Genomic DNA, 23575 nt, shown 5'->3' on the forward strand with positions numbered 1-23575 from the left:
AATGCAGCCTAAAACAATATCAATATTTTTAGGAAATATCACTATGAAAAAAAATAAAGACTTTTTTTTTTTAATGCATGAAAAGCATCTAGCATGTATTGAATATTAAAATATGTCCACTTACTGTTCATGTTCAGGTAATGTAGTAAATCACAAAAAACTACCACATTTTAAACTGGCCATGTCCAAAACCCGATAAAAGCATAAGTCTACATGCTCCAGCCAGCCTGCCTTATTGTGAAAGCGCTAAAGTATGCAACTACATCATTAATTTACCATTTCCTCTTTAAGTGAAACTAGTGAGAATTAAGTCGTCGGTCACGTTTTTGTCCAGCCTTGTAGAAATTAGAAACAGTTCCTCCTACCCAGGAGCGTGGCCAGTGTCCTCATGTCCTTCTCCATCAAAGCGTAGACTTCCTCTTTGGAGAAGCGCCCGATGCCGTGTCCATACATCTCCCTGCGTACCATGCTGCCGTTCAGTTGGCTCAGCAGCCACTTCAGTGTGTTGCTTAAAGGGCCGCTCATGGCCAGCAGCTTCTGGGTTTCCTCCAGGTTGTCCACCCACTGACAGTAGGCGATGGTCCTGGAAGAAACACATTAGACACAATGCAAAACTCTATGCAGCTTAATTCTAGGAGCATTTTTTTTTTTTTTACTTGTGCTTTTACTCCTTTAATAAAAGTTGTTGGACACACACTTAACATAACAGTGTAGCTTGAAGCTTACACAAAAAATAGCTTCTACATATCATTGATGTACAATATTAATGATATAGTAAAACATTTTAAAACTTGCTCAGTTCACTTCTTTTAAAATGCTTTTAAAAAGCTCTCCCATTATTTCAATAAAGAAAATGCACATTTTGAGACATAATTGTCCAAATGTGCTGAAATCCCATTATTTATTAACCCTGAAGTCATCTGGATACTACAACATCCTTCTTACACTCTATATCAGTGGTTCTTAACCTGGGTTCGTATTACGGATACGGCAACAGCAGAAGTCACACTGATTTGTAGGTGTGTAATTTGTTGTGAGTTTATGCACTGTGTTGGTTTTGTTTTTTTGAACAAGGTGATGTTCATGCACGGTTCATTTTGTGCACCAGTAATAAAACATGGTAACACTTTAGTATGGGGAATATATTCACTATTAATTAGTTGCTTATTAACATGCAAATTAGTAACATATTGGCTCTTAACTAGTCATTATTAAGTACTTATTAATGCCTTATTCAGCATGGCCTTATTATAATAATCCTCTAACTCTGGCCCCAACCCTCTAACCCTAACCCTAACCAAATAACTCTAAATTAAGTCTTAGAGTTAAAGTGTTACCAAAAACATATAACTTCGTCTTGAATTTGAAAAAAAAAAAAACTTTTTTTTTTTTTGTGTTAACTCTGTAGTCACACAAGCACAGATTCAAATAAACATGAGAAGAATTAGAGAGGGATTGTGAGGCTTTGAGTCAGGCTTGTTTGCAAACACACCCACACACTCACACACACGCACACACACACACACACACACACACACACACTCACACACACAATGTACAATATGTAGTATTTATTACTATTGTTTTGTTTTTCTGCTACTGTATGTAAAAACCTGCACTGCAACAATGTAATTTCCCCATTGTGGGATAAATAAAAGTATATCCTATCCTACATTTCATTTAACTTCTCTTAGGACAACTTTTGACTTCTACTTTTTCCCATTGTGACCGATGAATAGCATACGTATGGTACCTCCAACAAGGCTAAGAACCACTGCTCTATATGCAATTAAAAATTATTAGACTGCCTTTTCAATAAAAAGGACCACAACTATGGAACTCTCTACCTGACACTTTGAAAAGTATACCTGCACTTGTCACTTTCAAAAAACAAACAAAATTGTGGCTAGTTGAGCAACAATCGTGTTCCCATGTTTAGTTTATACTAATTTTTACTAATTGTTTTTTATCTAATCTGCACTTTGTCTGTGTTATTGTTATTATTGGCTTTTATCTAGTTTGCACTTTGTATGTATTATTACTATTATCATTATTATCGACTCATCTTTGCCTTATTCTTTTTATTTTCCTATTTTAATGATGTTGGATCTGTGTTGTTGTGGACAAGTGTTGTAAATTAGCTTTGGCTACAAAAACTATGATGCATACATTGGATAACTGTTTCAGATGTCTATGTTTCTGTATCTGTCCCTATTTCAAATAAACATTTATATATATATATATATATATATATATATATATATATATATATATATATATATATATATATATATATATATATATATATATATATATATATATATAATTTAGCCCTCATGCATAGCTGCATTCATTGTTTTCCCACCTCAGCCTCAGTGCAGCTCTTTGGTGCCCTCTAACGGAGTTGCGCCCTAACTGCAGAATTCACTGCATAGTACAATAGATATATGTCAAGCGTTCATTCAGCCGTTTGACACAATCATTATGGTGCTGATGCCCCTCAACAAACACAGTACAGCAGTTTACCAGCCACGCCGGGGAACCATAATAACAACAACAATACTGTTGTGACAACACAACTGGGACACACACCCACCAGACATAAATAGAGGAACTCCACAAATACAATATATTAATTTAGGAACCCCAAAAGCCTTTTAGACATAAGCTAAGACAAACATTACGGCAAATATACAAGGTACCTTGTTTCATGTCATAAAAAACTACATATTACAAAAACCTTTTAAAGATCTAGTACCGTTCTACAATAATACATGTTTTTTTCTAAAGTTCAAGACATTTAATTGTTAGAAGAAACCCCACACAGTATGTGACAATGCATTTACAGTACTTAAAATGTGTAATTTAGCTGTACCTAAAGTAGTGTGGCCACTGTGTGTATTTGACTTCAACCATCGGTCACAATGGGAAATAGTAGAAGTCAAAAGTTGTCCTAAGAGAAGTTAAATTAAATGTAGGATAGGATATACTTTTATTTATCCCACAATGGGGAAATTACATTGTTGCAGTGCAGGTTTTTACATACAGTAACAGAAAAACAAAACAATAGTAATAAATACTACATATTGTACATATTGTGTGTGTGTGAGTGTGTGGGTGTGTTTGCAAACAAACCTGACTCAAAGCCTCACAATCCCTCTCTAATTCTTCTCATGTTTATTTGAATCTGTGCGTGTGTGACTACAGAGTTAATACAAAAAAAACAAAAAAAAACAAGCGACCCAACTGCCTCACCTGAAGTAACCTCATTAATCCACACAAGAAAAGTTAAAAGTTTTCACGTTTGTAACACTAACTGTGTCTAATGTCAGTGTCCTTTATTATTGTGCGTGCAGACACTAACAGGATTAAGCTGCTAGCACCTTACAAACGTCACCTCACCTCGCCTCCTTGGATATTACGAATTAGTCCAGGGCTATTCAACTACATAATAGTTTCAAGAGCCCAAGATCTCAGGGGCCGGACATCAACATTTGGATGTTTCTTTAGAAAGTGCCTCCGCAGATAATATTCCTCTGAGACGGTGTTCACTTATCTACAAAGTAGCCACATGAGCTTTCACACTGCACTGTCAATAAATACACTATTTTCTTGCTACTCGTTTCCAGCATGCGCTGCGAGACAGATAGTTAACAGCATAAAAAAAACAAAAGCTAAGTTTTGTTGATGATTGACGTTTCTTCTTTTGAATAATTGTTCTTCCTCAGTTTGATTTCTTTATACGTCTTCCTTGATTTAGGTTTATATTTTTTAGTCGTACAAACATCACAAAATTAATGTGTCCATTGTGTATTTTACATAAATAATGTTGATTGTGTTTGTTACATAAATAAAATAGAAGGCTTAGTGTTAATACACACAGCAAACATTGCACACATGTGGTTTAACACAATTAAACTTAAGGTGTAGATTTATCGCCCTCTCCTGGTCATATTTAGCCCTAAATTTGTTTAACCGGTTTTGATTACTAGTTAAACAGCCAAAAACAACACGACTACAAATACAAAATACCGTATTTTTCGGAGTATAAGTCGCACCTGCCGAAAATGCATAATAAAGAAGGAAAAAAACATATACAAGTCGCACTGGAGCCTGGCCAAACTATGAAAAAACTGCGACTTATAGTCCAAAAAATACGGTACATCACACAGTCATAAATTTCAATACATTCATACTTTGTTGTCCAGTCACTGTTAAGTCAGATTTTTGCTATTTATTTTGATTTTTGTCAGGGTCATAGTGCCATCTTGTTCTGCTCAGCCACTGCTGCGTCATTGTGACACATATGCTTTGCTGTTGCCCCCTGCCTGATGGCAGGAGTACTGCATACAAGAGCAACCCTGTTTTAAATGTTTTCATCAAGCTTATTTGCGGCCATATATGGCTGAATCAAAAGCTTTGTCGAGCTGGATGTGGCCGCCAGTTGAATAGGCCTGGATTAGTCCAACTGAAAGTTGAGACTATTAAAATCCCAAATAACAAGCGCTAGATAGGGTGTGCAATTTAAAAAAAAATTAGATGTACTAACAGTGGGTGTGTAGTAGGGGATCTACTAATAGTGCAAAAGTGGTGCAGACGACCTTATTTAAATAAGAGTTTGCTGTCACCACAGAAACAGTCATTTACATTAATGGCATCATGCTCCAACCCGTTGCTATGTTGTAAAACATGTAGCACACAACTACAGTATAACATGTGCCACCTTTTCTGGGCTAGATAGAAACACTCTTTCAGTGCAATTATAGACAACGGAACTGACTTTTTTAGCACAAATGTGCACTCTACGATGTTTCTAATTTGAATAAGAAGCATTAGACCTTATAGCAATGTTGCGCACATGTGGTCAAGGGGAAGAGGTAATGGGTGTATGCACCATTGCCTTAAAATTAGAATTAAAATAATGTATGTCATTATGAGTAGTGATTTTTACAAAGCGTAAAAAATATAATTTTCTGATAATCTGCATATATTCGGCATATGCATGAAGGCAAAAATGTGATCATGATCTAGTTTGTATGTATTTTTACACATGCAAACCTTTAGTATATCAGGATGTTGATACGATATGATAAGGCAGAGTTTCTCTCCAATAGTCCTTCTGCTTCACTCTTTCTCGCCCCATGGAAATTTGATAAAAGCATCTGGTTTATGTTCCAGATGAGGTTAGTGAATATCACTGGGCAACACGTAACTTCCTGGTTGTTACATTATCTATGGTCCTGAGGGCATACGCTGTCCTTTGTTTGTAGATTTGCAAAGACTTATTTGAGTGCAAGTCAGATGACCAAAATATTAAAAAGGATTTAGCTGGAGGAGTGGTCTTTCCACGGGACTAAGAAGAGCTACTTCGACCTATTTTAGTTAAAACTATTCATTTTCTATACTGCCGATTGTCTTCAATATGCTGTATTTGAATGCAGTAAAGTCAGTTTTCCTGACATTACAAAGGTAAATATATTTGATCTACTGTATTTAAGTTTAACTTGTAAAAAATGAGTACACCTCTCACATTTCCATACTATTAACATGAAGCTTGAATATACCTTAGAGTAGTCAGTGTGCAGCTTGTATAGGAGTACCGTATTTTTCGGATTATAAATCGCAGTTTTTTTAATAGTTTGGCCGGGGGGTGCGATTTATACTCTGGAGCGATTTATGCGTGAAATTATTAACACATTACCGTAAAATATCAAATAATGTTATTTAGAAGCGACACATAGGAAGAATATGTCATGGGATTTAGCGATTAGGAGTGACAGATTGTTTGGTAAACGTATAGCATGTTCTATATGTTATAGTTATTTGAATGACTCTTATATGTATGTTACGTTAACATACCAGGCACGTTCTCAGTTGGTTATTTATACGTCATATAACGTACACTTATTCAGCCTGTTGTTCACTATTCTTTATTTATTTTAAATTGCCTTTCAAATGTCTATTCTTGGTGTTGAATTTTGTGAAACAAATTTCCCCCAAAAATGCTACTTATACTCTAGTGCGACTAATATGTTTTTTTCCTTCTTTATTGTGCATTTTCGGCCAGTGCGACTTATACACCGGAGCGACTTATAATCCGAAAAATACGGTATATATTTAGAGATTTAACGATAAACGGTAATGATAACCGTGGTAAAACTCCCGACGGCCAGTACAGTATTACGGTTTTGAATTAAAGTTATCATAAAAAATTTAAAAATAATAAAAAAAAATATTAGATTGCATTTGATTATATTAGTAAGGCATTTAACTTGATATGTTGTCAGGTTTGAGATAGGTGTGCTGCTGGTGTGGCCACAGTGGGCACGCTTGATGTTGCTCACATGTGAATACTGTATCTTAGTTGTTTTGATAGTAATGCCTTTATACCGTATTTTTCGGACTATAAGTTTTTTTCATAGTTTGGCCGGGGGTGCGACTTATACTCAGGAGCGACGTATGTGTGACATTATTACCATACCATACCATACCAACTTTATTTATAAAGCCCTTTAAAGACAAGCACAGTTGAAAAACAAAGGGCTGTACACCACAAAGAAATGGAGGCAAAGGACAGACTAAAAAATAACATTTAAAACAGAAATAAAAATACACATTTAAAAAGCAAATATAAATTACCCTAAGAACAGTTTGTTAGATAAAAACAGTTTAAAAGTTAAAAACAGTTCAAAAAGTTAAAAGCTAAAAACACTTCAAAGTCTCATGCTGGGTTAAAAGCCAGTGAATAAAAATGGGTTTTAAGAAGGGTCTTAAAAGTAGCCAAAGAAGGGGCCTGTCTCTCTTATTAACACATTACCGTAAAATATCAAATAATATTATTTAGCTCATTCACGTAAGAGACTAGACGTATAAGATTTCATGGGATTTATCGATTAGGAGTGACAGATTGTTTGGTAAACGTATAGCATGTTCTATATGTTATAGTTATTTGAATGACTCTTACCATAATATGTTACGTTAACATACCAGGCACGTTCTCAGTTGGTTATTTATGCCTCATATAACGTACACTTATTCAGCCTGTTGTTCACTATTCTTTATTTATTTTAAATTGTCTTTCAAATGTCTATTCTTGGTTTCGGGATTTATCAAATAAATTTCCCCAAAAAATGCGACTTATACTCCAGTACGAATTGTATATGTTTTTTTTCCTTCTTTATTATGCATTTTCGGCCGGTGCGACTTATACTCCGGAGCGACTTATACTCCAAAAAATACGGTACATATTTAGATTGGTGTATGACGTTCTCTAATGGGGAAAAACAGCGTCAGTTTTCATGTTTGCATATAAGCTAGCGAGCTTGTCGGTTAATAATTTTATTAACGTGTGGTTATCAGAGTTTTTCGATCATTTTAAATTATTACGGTAATACTAACTGTTGGGTATTTTACAGCAGTTACCACTATTACCCTCCATGTGCGTGTAATAAAAACATCCGCAGCTGCTGAAACCGATGCAAAGAGTGACCGCTCTTGCAGGCCGTAAAGAGGCATGCACATGGCGATTATCGAGGCTGGCAAAGTTATCGAGTTAATTTTCATTAATTGTTCATTTATCGGCCCGGTCTACTATAGTATTAATTAGGGCTGTCAAATGATCAAAATATTTAATCGCATTTTGTTCATAGCTGACTCAAAATAAATTGCAGACAGATATAATTTAATAAGTGTAATTAATAAGTGAACCCTAGACAGATGATTTTCAAGTTTTTAATACCATACCTGGATAATTAGTTTTCTTTAAAGGGGAACTGCATTTTTTTTTTTCCTATCATTCACAATCATTATGAAAGACATGACAGATGTATTTTTTAATACATTCTAACTCGTAAATGAAAGTTCTCTGTCCATTTCTGATCGCTATTTTCCTGCTTGTGGCTCATCAGTACAAGTGAACGCAGCCAATTTCCCCCCCTACGAAACGACCTGAGGATCAAAGGACGCAAGTATGTTAAATGCCCGTTAAAAAATGTGTGCAGTTAAAGAACATTGACAGAAGTCAAATGAGAAAATGGTTACAAAAATGTGTCGAAAAGCCAATTAACCAACATTTTAAATAACTTTTTTTTCTGTGTCATGTTGACGTCCATAAATACTCACAAGCTTTACATTTCAATAAGAAGTGGAAGAGTTTCCATGATGCAGAGTAGTTTCAAATTGCAAAGTGTTAGCCTGCAGCTCACAACAAGCCACTATACTGCCCTTCCCTGACATGAATAATTCAACTGCAGGCGAGTCTAAACATGGCACAGGGTGGACAATGGAGGACAAGAAGAAAACACGGGATGAGTGGGAGGGAGGGCCCACAATAATGGAGGATACATCATTTACTGTGCATCCGGAAATAATTCACACACTAAGCGCTTCACTTTTTACACATTTTGTTATGTTACAGCCTTGAAATAATGAAATAAATTGATTTTGTCCTCTTAAAATTCTACAGACAATACCCCATAAGACAATGTGATTTTTTTTTTTTCCAAATGTATTAAAACTTAAAGAAGAAAAAAATCACATGTACATAATTATTCTCAGTCCTTGCTCAATACTTTGTTGATGCACCATTGGCAGAAATTACAGCCTCAAGTCTTCTTGAATACGATGCCACAAGTTTGGCATACCTATCTTTGGGCAGTTTCGCACATTCCTTTTTGCCCATTCTTCTTTGCAACACTTCTTAAGCTCCATCAGGTTGTATGAGAAGCATTGGTTTTCATCCAAGCTGTCTCTGTACATCGCGACATTCATATTTCCCTCTGGTAAACATCCCCACAGCATGATGCTGCCACCACCATACTTCACTGTAGGGATGGTATTGGCCTGGTGATGAGCGGTACCTGGTTTCCTCCAAACATGATGCCTGGCATTCGCGCCAAAAAGTTCAATCTTTGTCTCATCAGACCAAAAAATGTTGTTTCTCATGGTCTGAGAGGTGCACGTTGGCAACCTTTTTACTAAGAAATGGCTTTTGTCTAGCCATTATACCATACGGGCCTGATTGGTGGTTTCCTTCAGAGATGGTTTTCCTTCCGGAAGGTTCTCTTCTCTCCACAGAGGAATGCTGTAGCTCTGACAGAGTAACCATCGTGTTCTTGGTCACCTCCCTGACTAGACTAAGATGAATGCAGCAATGTACAGAGACATCCTGGATGAAAACCAACGCTTCAAATCCAATCTGATGGAGCTTGAGAGGTGCTGCAAAGAGTAATGGGCGAAACTGCCCAAAGATAGGTGTGCCAAGCTTGTGGCATCGTATTCAAAGACTTGAGGCTGTAATTGCTGCCAAAGGTGCATCAAATACTTATGAAGATGTGATTTATTTATTTTTTATTGACTTTGCAAAATTAAAAAATAAAACTTTTCAAATTGTCATTATGGGGTATTTGCTGTAAAAGTTTGAGAAAAAAAGAATGTATTCCATTTCAGAATAAGGCTGTAACATAACAAAATGTGGAAAAAGTGAAGCGCTGGAAGCACTGTACTTAATCCGGGGATGTAATAATGACCATGTTTTCCAACACATTACATAGATGAGCATATAAAACTTGAACAATACCTTGGCTCGTGTTTGTCTCAGTGGAGCTTTAGTAATGGAAACACTCGAGACTTGAGGGAAGAGGAACATGAGTTCCGAGAAGTGTTGCGTTTCTCACTCAGGAAAATTGCAGTGACTCACCACAATAATGACTGACACGGTTTTCCTACTGTTCTTATAATGATTATTTTGGTGTTAAAACATTCCCCTAAATAAGAATAGGTGAATGTAAACATGCATATAAGAGCTGTAAAAGCAATGTTTAAACCTGAGGCACACACACATTAACAAACTTAATTTTAATAAATGTTTTTCCACTGCGGCAATTTTGTAAAACGATGATCAAAAATTATATGTAAGTAAGGCCTTAAATCACTGTAAAAAATAAAAATAAAATTCTGACTAAATAAGTATACAGCTTCTAATATAGATAATAAATAAGTTTGTATTTTGAAGCAAAATCATCCATAAGAAACAATATAATTATAGGTTAAGTTCCAGCCTTGACAAAAAGCAAATATTTTCGTAAAAGTTTGTAAACAATATAAAGCACTGTACAGTACTGTATATCAAATAAACAACATGGGGGTGATGGATCAACTTTTTTAAAACAAAGCCAAAACAACAACAACAAGCAGAACTGTTTTTATTTTCAGCCGACCTGCTGACACGTACACACACTGCCACTAGCCCGGTGGTGCACTTACAGTTTAAAATCACAAAACTCTAAAAGCCAAGTCGCTACAGTGATTAGGAATAAAAAATAAAATAAAATCCACCTTAACTTGTCAGACAATCGTCTTGCTGTGCAGCGGAAGGGAAGGGGAGATTGGAAGGAGGCAGGGTCGGCATGGCTGTGGATACTTCCTGAATGTTTCAAACCAAACGACGCTTGCCGATAGCTTTCTTTGGACTCATACTGAGCTAGGAAAACTAAAAAAACTTTGTAAAAAGGCTTTTAAAAACCCTTAAAAATTGTAAAAAGGCTTTTAAAAACCCTTAAAAAGCACACAAAATAGCAATTAGCACAGTAGTTGCTAACGACACTGCTGTGTTAACTGAATGAGATTGATCTGCCCGCCCACAGTGGCTGTGATGCCGAGCACAAAATGGCTTGTGCAGCCCTTTGAGACACTTGTGATTTAGGGCTATATAAATAAACATTGATTGATTGATTGATAGCTGCGCTGCGAGGCACAATTGGTGGAAGACATTTTCATACCACAAAGCATATTTTTTTCAGCATGGGGTTCAGAAATCAAAAAAATTGTTCAGTGAGGGGTCTTGTAAATCAAGGTTTCACTGTGTCGCCAAAAAGCGTTTTGGGATCATGTTTTGTTCTACTGGCAAATTATTCATCTTATTTTAAAAAGTATACATTGTATACTTCAGATAAAAGAGCCTGGTAATGAAAAATATATTTGTTGTCAAAAATTACCTATTTCATACCTTGATTTAAGGTATTTAAGCTTGGATTTCAGTATTTGTAGTGTAGTAAGTAGTTTCCACAAAATAATAAGATGCTATATTTACCATCTGAGTTGTAATACCAACAATAAAACATTCCATTATTTTTAGCCTGTCTACTATTTTGTTTTGATGCATCAAATTTTTGGAATAAGACACAGGACAATAAAAAAAAAAAAGCTACCGGCTGGAAATGTCCCCCTACCCAGACTTTGGACACTCCTAACGTACAGTAGTCATAAAATACATATAACAACATGCAACTTACCAGTACAGATGTTCTTCAACCATTTTGGTGACAGCACGTGACACGGCCCTTTCTTCAGGCGTGAGGTTGTGGTTGAGGTTGACGCCCAGCTTCTCTTCAAGGAAGTCTACAATGAACTCTGACCCTGAGACCTGCTCATAGTTATACTCCAGCCAGGGCATTTTGCCCTGAGGAGACAGCTTCCCGTCAAAATAGTTCTATGGGGACACAAAGCTGCATGTCAGAATATTTTATACAGTAATAACAGAAAAAAGAAGGGAAGTCATCACAATTTTCAGACTCCATGCTAACTCAGACCTACAACACCTGGCCAACATGTACCTGGTAGGGCAGGTCCACCATTCTTAGATATGTCTCTATTTTGAGGCAGAAAGGTGAGAGGCTGGGAACCCCGTTCTTTGGCCTGGAGAACTGATGGAGGATGATGGCGTCTTTAGAGTCCAGCTCCTGCTCCTTCCTGCACACACACAGGGAAGATACAAATCAATTAAAAGCCTGCTTGCCTTACAGTCACAGTACATCATCAATTATACAGTATCTCACAAAATAATACCACATATCTGCAACCATCGTATTATATCTTCTCAAGGTAGGGACGTTCTAATCAGGGCTTTATACTGCCGATTGGAGAAATTCATCAAAGAGTGAGATCACTGATTGCATGTGTTATCTGTAAATTCTCTATTGAGTGCCGTTAACAGTGTAACAAAATCAACACAATATTTAATCTAGTCTCTTATTCTGTTTTATGACATACAACAAAGTCAGTAGTACACAATAACTAAACAAAAACTACTTTCTACTACTCATTTAACTTATTTTGTTTTCACCCCCAAAGTCCCCCTGTGTCCAAGGAATTATTTCCTGAGTTTATAAACATAAAAATATCGCCCGGATCACTCTAGTATAATTTCTATTCTAGTACTATAGCTGGTGTCAACATCACTCATTTATGGATTGATCAGCCCTCCTGTTATTTGTCGTGTACTGACTGTGACACAACAGTTGTTATTTATTCTCTCTAACTATTATTAATCTACTTGTTAATTTCCTGTTTATAGCTGCTGTTCCATCTACACTTCCTAAACTTTTACTATGTATTTATTTAATAGCTTAGCCAGAGCATGCCTGCTCCTGGGTTGCTCATGGTGTATAGTATGTTTAGCCTCATCCTCCAGTGACTTACAATACAAAGAAATTCAGTTTATTTGTCATAATGGAGGTGATTATTACCAGAGGTGGGTAGTAACGTGCTACATTTACTCCGTTACATCTACTTGAGTAACTTTTGGGATAAATTGTACTTCTAAGAGTAGTTTTAATGCAACATACTTTTACTTGAGTATATTTATAAAGAAGAAACGCTACTTTTACTCCGCTCCATTTATCTACATTCAGCTCGCTACTCCCTACTGATTTTTATCGATCTGTTAACGCACGCTTTGTTTGTTTTGGTTTGTCAGACAGACCTTCAAAGTAGGATCTATCGCATGCCTGCGTTTCACCAATCAAATACAGTCACTGGTGACGTTTGACTACGTTTCACCAATCAAATGCAGTCACTGGACGTTTGACTCCGTTTCACCAATCAAACAGAGCCAGGCGGTCAAATAATTAACTGCACATAAAGTTTCAGCGGCAACAAGCTTACGTTTACATGAACTCAACGTCAAATTTGAGGAAGCACATCGCGGTAAGTAACGTTAGTAGATTTTTTGGCTATCACCTTAGCTTCCCTGCTATGAATCACTGTCAAATGTACATCGTGTGGGGACATTTATTAAAGCACTGAAGCCTCATAGACACATACACACACACACACGCATGCATAGAAACACCAATCAGTGTGTTCCCAGGTGCAGCCCACACCTATCAGTTTATGGTTTGCGTAAAGGCTAACTTGTTATTTTCCTTTGTAATCTCTGCCCACTGAGCCTATGGTGCTGTTAAGTTATTGTGGCTCAATTTGCCTTAATTTTTGTATGTTAATGTATTATTATTTAATATAGATTATTGTTTTAGTTGCTTAAGAGATATTCCTGGCTCTGAATTTGCTCATTGCTATTTTTATGTTTTTGTGCATTTGTTGCCGTCATCATTAAACAAACAGGTTACTCATCTGTTACTCAGTACTTGAGTAGTTTTTTCACAACATACTCTTTACTTTTACTCAAGTAAATATTTGGGTGACTACTCCTTACTTTTACTTGAGTAATAAATCTCTAAAGTAACAGTACTCTTACTTGAGTACAATTTCTGGCTACTCTACCCACCTCTGATTATTATTAGATTAGGGGAGCGTCTCCACACTGTGTATGGAGACACTTAATTAGCTGTTGTCACGTGGGGGTCGCATCTTTATGCGGGATCGTTCCTCCAGATGCAACGGACACTCCGGACGAAAGCGTGCAGGTAGGAGATGATTTATTTATCATAAATCATAAATGGATACAAACAGACAAAAACAAAACAAAAGGAAAGTGTGCCGTTCGCACGAGAAGCTAAAACAAAAACTTACTTAGCACAGGAATACTAGAAGCTAAGGAACCGCTTAGCACAGGAATCAGGAACCGAGAACAGGAATAAACAAACGTAACTTGTTGCATACCGCAAACAAATGTGGCGAGCAACATGGATAAATAGCTCTCTGATTAGTGCTCAACAGCAGGTGAACGTGCCGAACACTAATCAGAGGCAGGTGAAACCAATTCGTACCCATGGTGACCAAAACAAACCCCCGAAGTGCACAAAACAACTAAGGAAGTCCAAAACTAACAGAACATAACTAAACAAAAAATATGATCCGACCACGGATCATGACAGCTGTTACCTGCTTGTCAGCCGATGGACTATTAACAAATACCGTGTCAGTCAGAAGATAAAGATCCGCGATAAAAGACATTAACCGGCAATGGCAATCATATACTTCTTTGTGAAAATCGTTTTTATACTGATCAACACATCCTTGTCTCAGGATACAATACCATACAAATTAAATGTAGGTATAATTTAAACAATAAATAATAATAGTCATTTTTAGTAGATAGTACATCTGTACTGCCCTATATATACCTGTATATCCAAGTTTCATTCATACACAGTAAATGATTGCTTCCATAGAGGACACACAAGCGTATAAGAAAATGTGATGATGTACTTACTTTTGTGAGATATTCTAATCCAATCAATACTTTATCTGACTGACTCACTCACTGAGTCACCATATTGTTCTTAAAACATTGCTGGATTTCCCATCAGTCTCTCGTGAGGAAGTCATTGATCATTACATCATGAACTCTGCTATCCCGGTCATGATTTCCTACTAATTGGTATTATATGATAAACTATCGGCGATTTAAACTCACCTCGGCCATATAGTGTCATTTGTTTCAACGTCCACCTATTAAACTGGGGACACTTTAACAGATTCAGATGTAAATTGCCAGATAGACCCTTAGTAGTGTTCAAGCAACTGCCCTTTTGCCCTGCCTGAGAGAAGAGCTCTTTCCGCTGGAGACCTTTGTTTTTAAATTGAAATACTCTGTCATCAATTCCCTCCTAAATATGTGTTGATATCTGAAGGAGCATATATTTGAGTTCTCTTCTGCGTTTGTGCAATCCTGTGACGTTTGGTGCAAAATTAACCACAACATTAGCACAGCGGAAAACATTATAAAGTAAAAGTTAAAGTACCAATGATTGTCACACACACTAGGTGTGGCGAAATTATTCTTGTTATTAATTATTATGTTGCTACTTGTACGATATTTGCCAAAGCCTTGTCCAGCTGTTTACGACGATTGTTATTCAGTGAAAGAAAAGAGTGCATTCCCATCAACATTTGCATTGCAAGAGATTGGAAATTTCCCAGGGAAATGTTAAAAAAAAAAAGAAGAGGGGGTTTCATTCCAATCACAAATCACAACTTATATTTTATAAAATTGTGATTATTGAGATGAAAGACGGGTTTTAAGCTGAGCTATGACAGTCTGGTGAGGCAGGCATATTGTACGTGGTATGCCGCTTATGCTTCACAAATAAACAAATGAATGCACTTTACACATACTGAAATAATGCGACAGCCATTTGAAATATCTAAATATCCTAGACCACTGTAAACTTTCCAGCATAGAAAAGTAAACACACCATATAAACGACTGTATAACTGTCAGTACGATCAACTTATTTAGTGTCAATCAGTTACAGTAACGCTAAGTAAGCTGATTTAAAATTAAGCTGCCTAAACGTCCCAAAAAAGTATCTTGCTTAATTCTCTTGTGTACGTGGACAGAACAGATGTGTATAATCTGCACATTCACTAGCACTATACTGAGATTGCTGTGTTAAGTGGTGGATGTTTAAGGGAGAACTGCACTTTTTTTTGGCATTTTGCCCATCAATCACAATCACTATCTAAATATTAAAAAAATGCTTGCTAAGGTGCGGCTAATGGCAGTCACCCTTGTACCATTCAAAACCCTCTATCAACGTTTTATACACAAACTGTAAGTGTGTGTGTGTATATATACAGTCGCAATCAAATGTTTATATACACTTGTAAAGAACATAATGTCATGGCTGTCTTGAGTTTCCAATCATTTCTAAAACTCTTATTTGTTTGTGATAGAGTGATTGGAGCACATACTTCTTTGTCACAAAAACATTCATGAAGTTTGGTTCTTTTATGAATTTATTATGGGTCTACTGAAAATGTGACCAAATCTGCTGGGTCAAAAGTATACATACAGCAATGTTAATATTTGGTTCCATGTCCCTTGGCAAGTTTCACTGCAATAAGGCGCTTTTGGTAACCATCCACAAGCTTCTGGTTGAATTTTTGACCAGTCCTCTTGACAAAATTGGTGCAACAAACAAAAATGTATTTGGGAAACAAAAATGTAGCTGTTTCGTCACAATACCAAGCAATCTGTTTGGAGGAGGAGGGCAGCACGGTGAAACAGGGGTTGGTGCATGTGCCTCACAATACGAAGGTCCTGAGTAGTCCTGAGTTCAAGCCCAGGCTCGGGATCTTTCTGGGTGGAGTTTGCATGTTCTCCCCGTGACTGCGTGGGTTCCCTCCAAGTACTCCGGCTTCCTCCCACTTCCAAAGACATGCACCTGGGGATAGGTTGATTGGCAACACAAACTGGCCCTAGTGTGTGAATGTGAGTGTGAATGTTGTCTGTCTATCTGTGTTGGCCCTGCGATGAGGTGGCGACTTGTCCAGGGTGTACCCCGCCTTCCGCCCGAATGTAGCTGAGATAGGCTCCAGCACCCCCGTGACCCCAAAAGGGACAAGCGGTAGAAAATGTATGGATGGATGTTTGGACGAGAAAGGTGAGGCCTTTAATCCATCCCTACCGTCAAGCATGGTGGTGGTAGTATTATGCTCTGGGCCTGTTTTGCTACCAATGGAACTGGTGCTTTAAATGGGACAACGAAAAAAAGAGGATTACCTCCAAATTCTTCAAGACAACCTAAAATCATCAGCCCAGAGGTTGGGTCTTGGGCACAGTTGGGTGTTCCAACAGGGCAATGACCCCAAACACATGTCAAAAGTGGTAAAGGAATGGCTAAATCGGGCTAGAATTAAGGTTTTAGAATGGCCTGCCCAAAGTCCTGACTTAAACGTGTGGACAATTCTGAAGAAATAAGTCCATGTCAGAAAACTAACACATTTAGCTGAACTGCACCAATTTTGTCAAGAGGAGTGGTCAAAAATTCAACCAGAAGCTTGCCAGAAACTTGTGGATGGCTACCAAAAGCGCCTTATTGCAGTGACACTTGCCAAGGGACATGTAACCAAATATTAACATTGCTGTATGTATACTTTTGACCCAGCAGATTTGGTCACATTTTCAGTAGACCCATAATAAATTCATAAAAGAACTGAACTTCATGAATGTTTTTTGTGACAAACAAGTATGTGCTCCAATCATTCTCACAAAAAAATAAGAGTTGTAGAAATTATTGGAAACTCAAGACAGCCATGACATAATGTTCTTTACAAGTGTATGTAAACTTTTGACCACGACTGTGTGTGACACACACACACACACTTATTACAGTATAATGATTAAAAAATACAGTATTTGCATAAGGTTTCAATGTTAAAGGTAAACACCACACTATTTACATTGTAGATTGTCACTGAAGGCATCAAAACTATGAATGAACTCATGTGGAGTTATATACTAAACAAAAAAAAGTGAAATATCTGAAAACATGTTTTATTAGAATCAGAAGAGTTTTTATTGCCATTGTTTGAGAACGGGTTTACAAACTAGGAATTTTACTTGGCGCAATCGTGCAACATAAAACACATAACACAGAATAGAATAACATGAGCTGTAACAGAGCTATCAGATCCTGTCAGAGGTGTGGACTCGAGTCACATGACTTGGACTCGAGTCAGACTCGAGTCATGAATTTGATGACTTTAGACTCGACTTGACAAAATGTAAAAAGACTTGCAACTCGACTTAGACTTTAACATCAATGACTTGTGACTTCACTTGGACTTGAGCCTTTTGAATTGACATGACTTGACATGACTTGCTACTTTCCCCAAAACCCAAAGATGAAAAAGTTATTCGGGAGCGCTCCGTATTTTTCATTGTGTACTTGTCTATCAGCGTTGCGTGTGTCAGCTGGTGTGGTCTCAGTACAACAGCCAATCAAATTAGATCTACTTTGTTTTCATCACACAGCATTCATCCAATCAAATTGCAGGACAACCAACGAAGAAGACATGTCCAAACCACACGCCAGTGAACACAAAATGATACCTAAAATAATTTTGTTTGGGTATAAAAATTACGAGGTGGTCAACACAAAACGGTTTGCAGTATGCAACACATGCGGTTCGAAAATTACTGATGGAGAGGCAACAACTTCCAACTTCGTCCGGCATTTGAAGTTGCACAAAGAACGGTAAGTTTTGAATGTAAGATAACGTTTATTGGCTAAGTAACGTGACTTTTATTTGCTGTGTAGTTAAATCAGTGAGGCTGTAAACTCACTGCTAACGTTATAACGTTATTGCAAACACGGGAATCTGTTGCAGTTCACTACCTTATTCATACTTTTTGTTCAGTGATTTTTTTTAAGCAGGGTTACGTTAGTCAATATATCACACGTAACGTACTTAGACGCCGGTCAGCAGCACCGCGTGTTTTAGCCACCTAAAAAAAGACAAAAATAGTAAAATAAAGGTCAGTTAAAATGTATACTATATTATGAATATGTGTACCGTTTTAGCTAGCTTTCTGACATACTGTTGGTTGTTTACCTCAGTGGTCCCCAACCACCGGGCCGCGGCCCGGTACTGGTCCGTGGATCGATTGGTATCGGGCCGCACAAGAATTTTTTTTTTTTTTTGTTTTAATTAAATCAACATAAAAAACACAAGATACACTTACAAGTAGTGCACCAACCCAAAACAACTCTCTCCCCCCTTTTGTTCTGGGCATTGAACATGAAGACTCTTCCTTCACTGTTCCGAGTGGCCATGAGAGTCTTGGCAGTGCCTGCCTCCAGTGCTCCAGTGGAGCGAGTTTTCAGCCATGGTGGCATCATACTACGCCCCCATCGTGCACAAATGACTGACAGACTCTTGGCTAATTTGGTCTTTTGCAAATGCAATGCAGCATAGGGCCCTGACATATAAAAAGTACAACTTTTTTGTTATGTTCACGTATATGTCATGTTTTTTCAATGTTAACACTTTTGTACAAATAAGTACATTTGCACTTTATTTTTCAATGTGTTTGTTCTGTAAAGGAATGAGTTAATGTTTAAAATGACTGGTTAATAGTGCTATTATAAAGTGCAATGTCAGCACAATTTTCTTTCCTGCAATTTAAAATGCACTTGTTTTAATAAATAAATACAGCGTTTGAAAAGCATACACAATCTGTGTTAATATATTAGTCTGTGGTTAAAAGGACTTGAAAGGACTCGAAACTCAAAATGCAGGACTTAGGACTTGACTTGAGACTTTCCAGTCTTGACTTTGGACTTGACTCGGGGCTTGCCTGTCTTGACTCGGGACTTGACTCGGACTTGAGGGCAAAGACTTGAGACTTACTTGTGACTTGCAAAACAATGACTTGGTCCCACCTCTGGATCCTGTTATTGTTCATGTGCCTATATATTACAGGCACATAAACAAAAAGTCTGATTAAAAAATACATTTTCTGATTAAATTAGTGGGTGTGTTGATTCTTCCAGTCGGAACCAATACAGTTACATAGACGTTCTGAGTGCCTGCAAGCCCGCATTCAGGGCAGGATTACTGGTGATCTGCAGCAGATAGTGAAAGTAAAGTGTATCACTAAAGTTGCTGCTCCTTCTTCTATGCCAGTGTTAGTCATATTTATGTATTTTGTTCTTCTGGGTTATTCTGCACTTCCAGCTGTGTAAAGGGAAAAGGCACAACGCTGATTGAACATTAAGCCTCACTTTCTTATGTTGTATTTTTCCATTGTATAATGTCTGGTATTGCATGTATTCTTTGTATTTTAATTTTGTATGCTCCTATATGGACCCCAGTAAGACTAGCAGTTGCCTTGGCGTCAGCTAATGGGGATCCATTCAATAAACAATAAACTTTCGAGACAGTGAAGCGGGAGATCGCGCACACAAACCACCACATACACACGCAAATGTACAAAAACACACTCACACATTCACAGACACACACAGGATTACTGTCAATAAATGTGGATTGTTCCGTGCAGGGTTATACGAAGCAATGTTGCTTCCCTACTGTTTACGACTGCGTAACTTCTAACAGATATATCCGCCATGTTTGATCGAGGAAATATGCTACCAGCTGATCAGCCTGATTGAACTCAAATTAATTGCGATCAACGATCACAATCATATAATTGACCAGTCCTAAGCAGACGGAAGTCAAAAGAGTCAGGATTGGCATAACTTGGTCATGGTGTAAATGTGGAGCTTGGAGCCAAGCATCGCCGACAGAAATGGAGTGCCTTTGCTGCACTGAAAGGTACACAATGTTTTTATCGATGGAAAAGCTTTTTGTATCTGGCAAGGAGGACACTGCATCTCCAAGAAAGATATACTTGACAACCTTGAGACCCAAGAAATAGGGAGATAGTTAGAAGGGCCGCAATAAACCAGATGATTTTTTTTCAGCTTAACGAGGCATTGCCTCTTAACTATTATCGAGTGCACATATTGCAAAATAGCAAAAATTGTTGTCCGGTTTAAATAAGGTGAAATTTGTAAGAATGGTAGCTCCGAGACATTTTCGGGAGGGCCTCTGAAATTCAAGACTCTGCCGGTAAAATTGTGAGGGTTGGTAAGTATGATGAAAGACAAACTGTTTGCGCTAACAAACTCTACATGCCTGCAGTTGTAGAAACTTTTTTCAACCTCCCCAGAATTAACTGGACATGGAAATGGTGTTTTTAATAATTATCTAATTTAGAGGCAGAATGGTTTGCTTCCATTAGCTGCATTGCTAGCTACCTAGTAAGAGCCAATTATTACAAATTAGAATGTATAAAAACCTAAACTGTTTTTGTCTCTCATAAGCATCGTAAACGATGTGCACTTTTTTTTTGGAATTTTGCCTTTCCGCCTTAAGCCAAGAATGTAAATGTACATCTTAGTAGTGATGTGCGGATCGATACTGAAGTATCGATACCACTGATACCAGATATTTATGCTGTAATATCGATTCTCAAATCAAAATATCGATACTTTTGTTATTTGAGATATTGTACATCATTAACAGGAATACAGTGTAAAAAAGTAGCTAAACTTACATTTTTACATCAACATGCTCATGCAACTGAATTGAGAATTAGTTTTTTTTGATAATAGTACATTTATTTTAATGCTTTCATTATTTTACTGATTTCCCCATTTCTTGGTTTAAAAAAAAACATGTGTGTACTTTAAATGATTTTGTTCTGTTTTTTTCTGTTTTATTACAGAAGCTTGCCTATATAGTTCTTCATGCCACTACCTCAATATAAATAACTGTCTTGTATTCTTTATGCTATAAGACATGGTATTATTTGAATTTTTTTTTTTATGTTAGCAGACATATTGGGTATGTTTGCACAATGTATCGAATCGGAAAGAAAATGAGTAGCATGGCATACTATACACCAGTCGTTCTCAACTTTTTTTCAGTGATGTACCCCCTGTGAACATTATTTTAATTCAAGTACCCCCTAATCAGAGCAAAGCATTTTTGGTTGAAAAAAAGAGATAAAGAAGTAAAATACAGCACTATGTCATCAGTTTCTGATTTATTAAATTGTATAACAGTGCAAAAACATTGCTCATTTGTAGTGGTCTTTCTTGAACTATTTGGAAAAAAAGATATAAAAATAACTAAAAACCTGATTCAATTATAAATAAAGATTTCTACACATAGAAGTAATCATCAACTTAAAGTGCCCTCTTTGGGGATTGTAATAGAGATCCATCTGGATTCATGAACTTGATTCTAAACCTTTCTTCACAAAAATAGAAATCTTTAACATCAATATTTATGGAACATGTCCACAAAAAATCTAGCTGTCAACACTGAATATTGCATTGTTGCATTGTAATGAATGGAATAGCCTACTTGATTGGATGGTCAGTTTATGAACTTATATTCATATTTTGTTGAAGTATTATTCAATAAATATATTTATAAAAGATTTTTGAATTGTTGCTATTTTTAGAATATTTAAAAAAAATCTCACGTACCCCTTGGCATACCTTCAAGTACCCCCATTTGAGAACTACTGCTATACAGCATCTTAGTGCTGGTGAGCTGACATGGTGACTCTGTCCACTGCTGTGTGGTGCTGAAACTGCTCCTAGTAACACACTACATCTTCTATGTTCATAAATCTATGTCAGGGGGTGTCCAAAGCGCCGGCCTTGATTTAATTGCTTAAAAATTTAATCAGGTTAATGCTGATGGATTAACACGTTAATTGTGACAACACTAATTGATATATAGTACTGTACATACACGTCAAAATTGTCTCCCTGCATTATTTGACTTGTCAGTGTGACCTACTGTGGAAAGAGTGTGGACATCCACACACAGGAATAAGAAAAACAACTGCACTCCACCAATATGACGTCACATGTCTTAAAACAGATGATGCTGGTAACCTATGGGGGGTACACGTGATTCTGCAGCAGCGCGTGCGCACAAAACGCAAGGTTAAATAGGATGTGTTTACTCCTCGGTGCCTGCCTAACTATAGTACATTAATCTGATTGTCGTCGCATCTAATTAAACACGTAAACAGCAGCAGGGTTCATTAAAGGTCGGCGTGACTCCGCAGCGCCCCGAAGGAACGGCTCGTTTTATTCACGCTTAGGTGCCGACGGGGCGGGCACGAGATCTGGCACACGAGCGGAAACGTGACTCGACAATTATTTAAATATATGTTTCCTTAACCAAGGAGTCGTGCCCTTGGAGGGAGGCGACTGACTATGAAAGGCGTCTGGGTGCACGTCTTTGTTGTCACGGTACACACCAAGCGGCACATCGAGGTAGCCAGAAGAGTTGTGCCAAAACGAGCCTACCTGATGGCGAGCAGCTCGTGTAGTATGTAGGCTGCAGCAGCAAGGAGGGCCCCCCCGGTGATGTACAGGGTCTTCTTCCACCAGGAGTCCGAGGCCAACGCCGTCATGATGCCTCCGTAGTCCTGCAAAGGGAAGGCGATAATGTATCCATACAACGACTGGTGCTGCTCGGGCACACACAGCCCGAGAGGGAGGCTGTGATTCCGCCCGAGATCCACCACGCACGGCCGGGAAGAGGCCAAGCCGGCAGCCCAGTACATCCTCCCCTCCCTCGGTCACAGCCTCCCCGCTTTCTCGGCCCTGCGCTCCCAGGAAGGCGTCATGTGGTCTACGACATGGCGGCTGCAGCGGTTAATGTTTGTTCCACAGAACTACGAGGAGTAAACATCTTGGCTCCCCCTCCCCAGCATGATGATGATGATGATGATGATGATCAGCCCCAAGTTCACTTTCCTTTGGGCTTTTATCATCGTCAATACACGGAGAGGGACAACAGCTTCACTTCCGGGTTTTGTTTTTCAAAATAAATCAAACTGTCCATCGACACTAATAAATTCAGTTCAGTTTCAGTTGATTTCGAACATGTATTTTTTTATTTATTCGCATACAGTTAATTTACTTGAATATAATTCTTACTAAAGACACGTTATACATTATGAAACACACTGCACTGTTGCTGAAAATTATCTTTCTGATCCTTTCAAATA

The 23575-nt window shown here is 37.6% G+C and overlaps 1 protein-coding gene across 1 annotated transcript in view; it reads right to left on the minus strand.

The window, feature by feature from the left end:
• Nucleotides 1-23329, minus strand: part of faxcb (failed axon connections homolog, metaxin like GST domain containing b) — a 34663-nt gene extending 11334 nt beyond the window's left edge. The window contains exons 1-4 of the mRNA XM_061949456.2: nucleotides 22869-23329; nucleotides 11613-11748; nucleotides 11292-11488; nucleotides 366-583 (exon numbers count right to left, since the gene is read on the minus strand). Of these exons, the coding sequence (XP_061805440.2) occupies nucleotides 366-583; nucleotides 11292-11488; nucleotides 11613-11748; nucleotides 22869-23128 (811 nt within the window). The 5' untranslated portion in view covers nucleotides 23129-23329. The remainder of the gene's footprint in view (nucleotides 1-365; nucleotides 584-11291; nucleotides 11489-11612; nucleotides 11749-22868) is intronic.
• Between the last annotated feature and the right edge of the window lie 246 nt (nucleotides 23330-23575).

This window comes from Nerophis lumbriciformis, linkage group LG04, assembly GCF_033978685.3.
Source record: "Nerophis lumbriciformis linkage group LG04, RoL_Nlum_v2.1, whole genome shotgun sequence".
Taxonomy (NCBI): Eukaryota; Metazoa; Chordata; class Actinopteri; order Syngnathiformes; family Syngnathidae; genus Nerophis; species Nerophis lumbriciformis.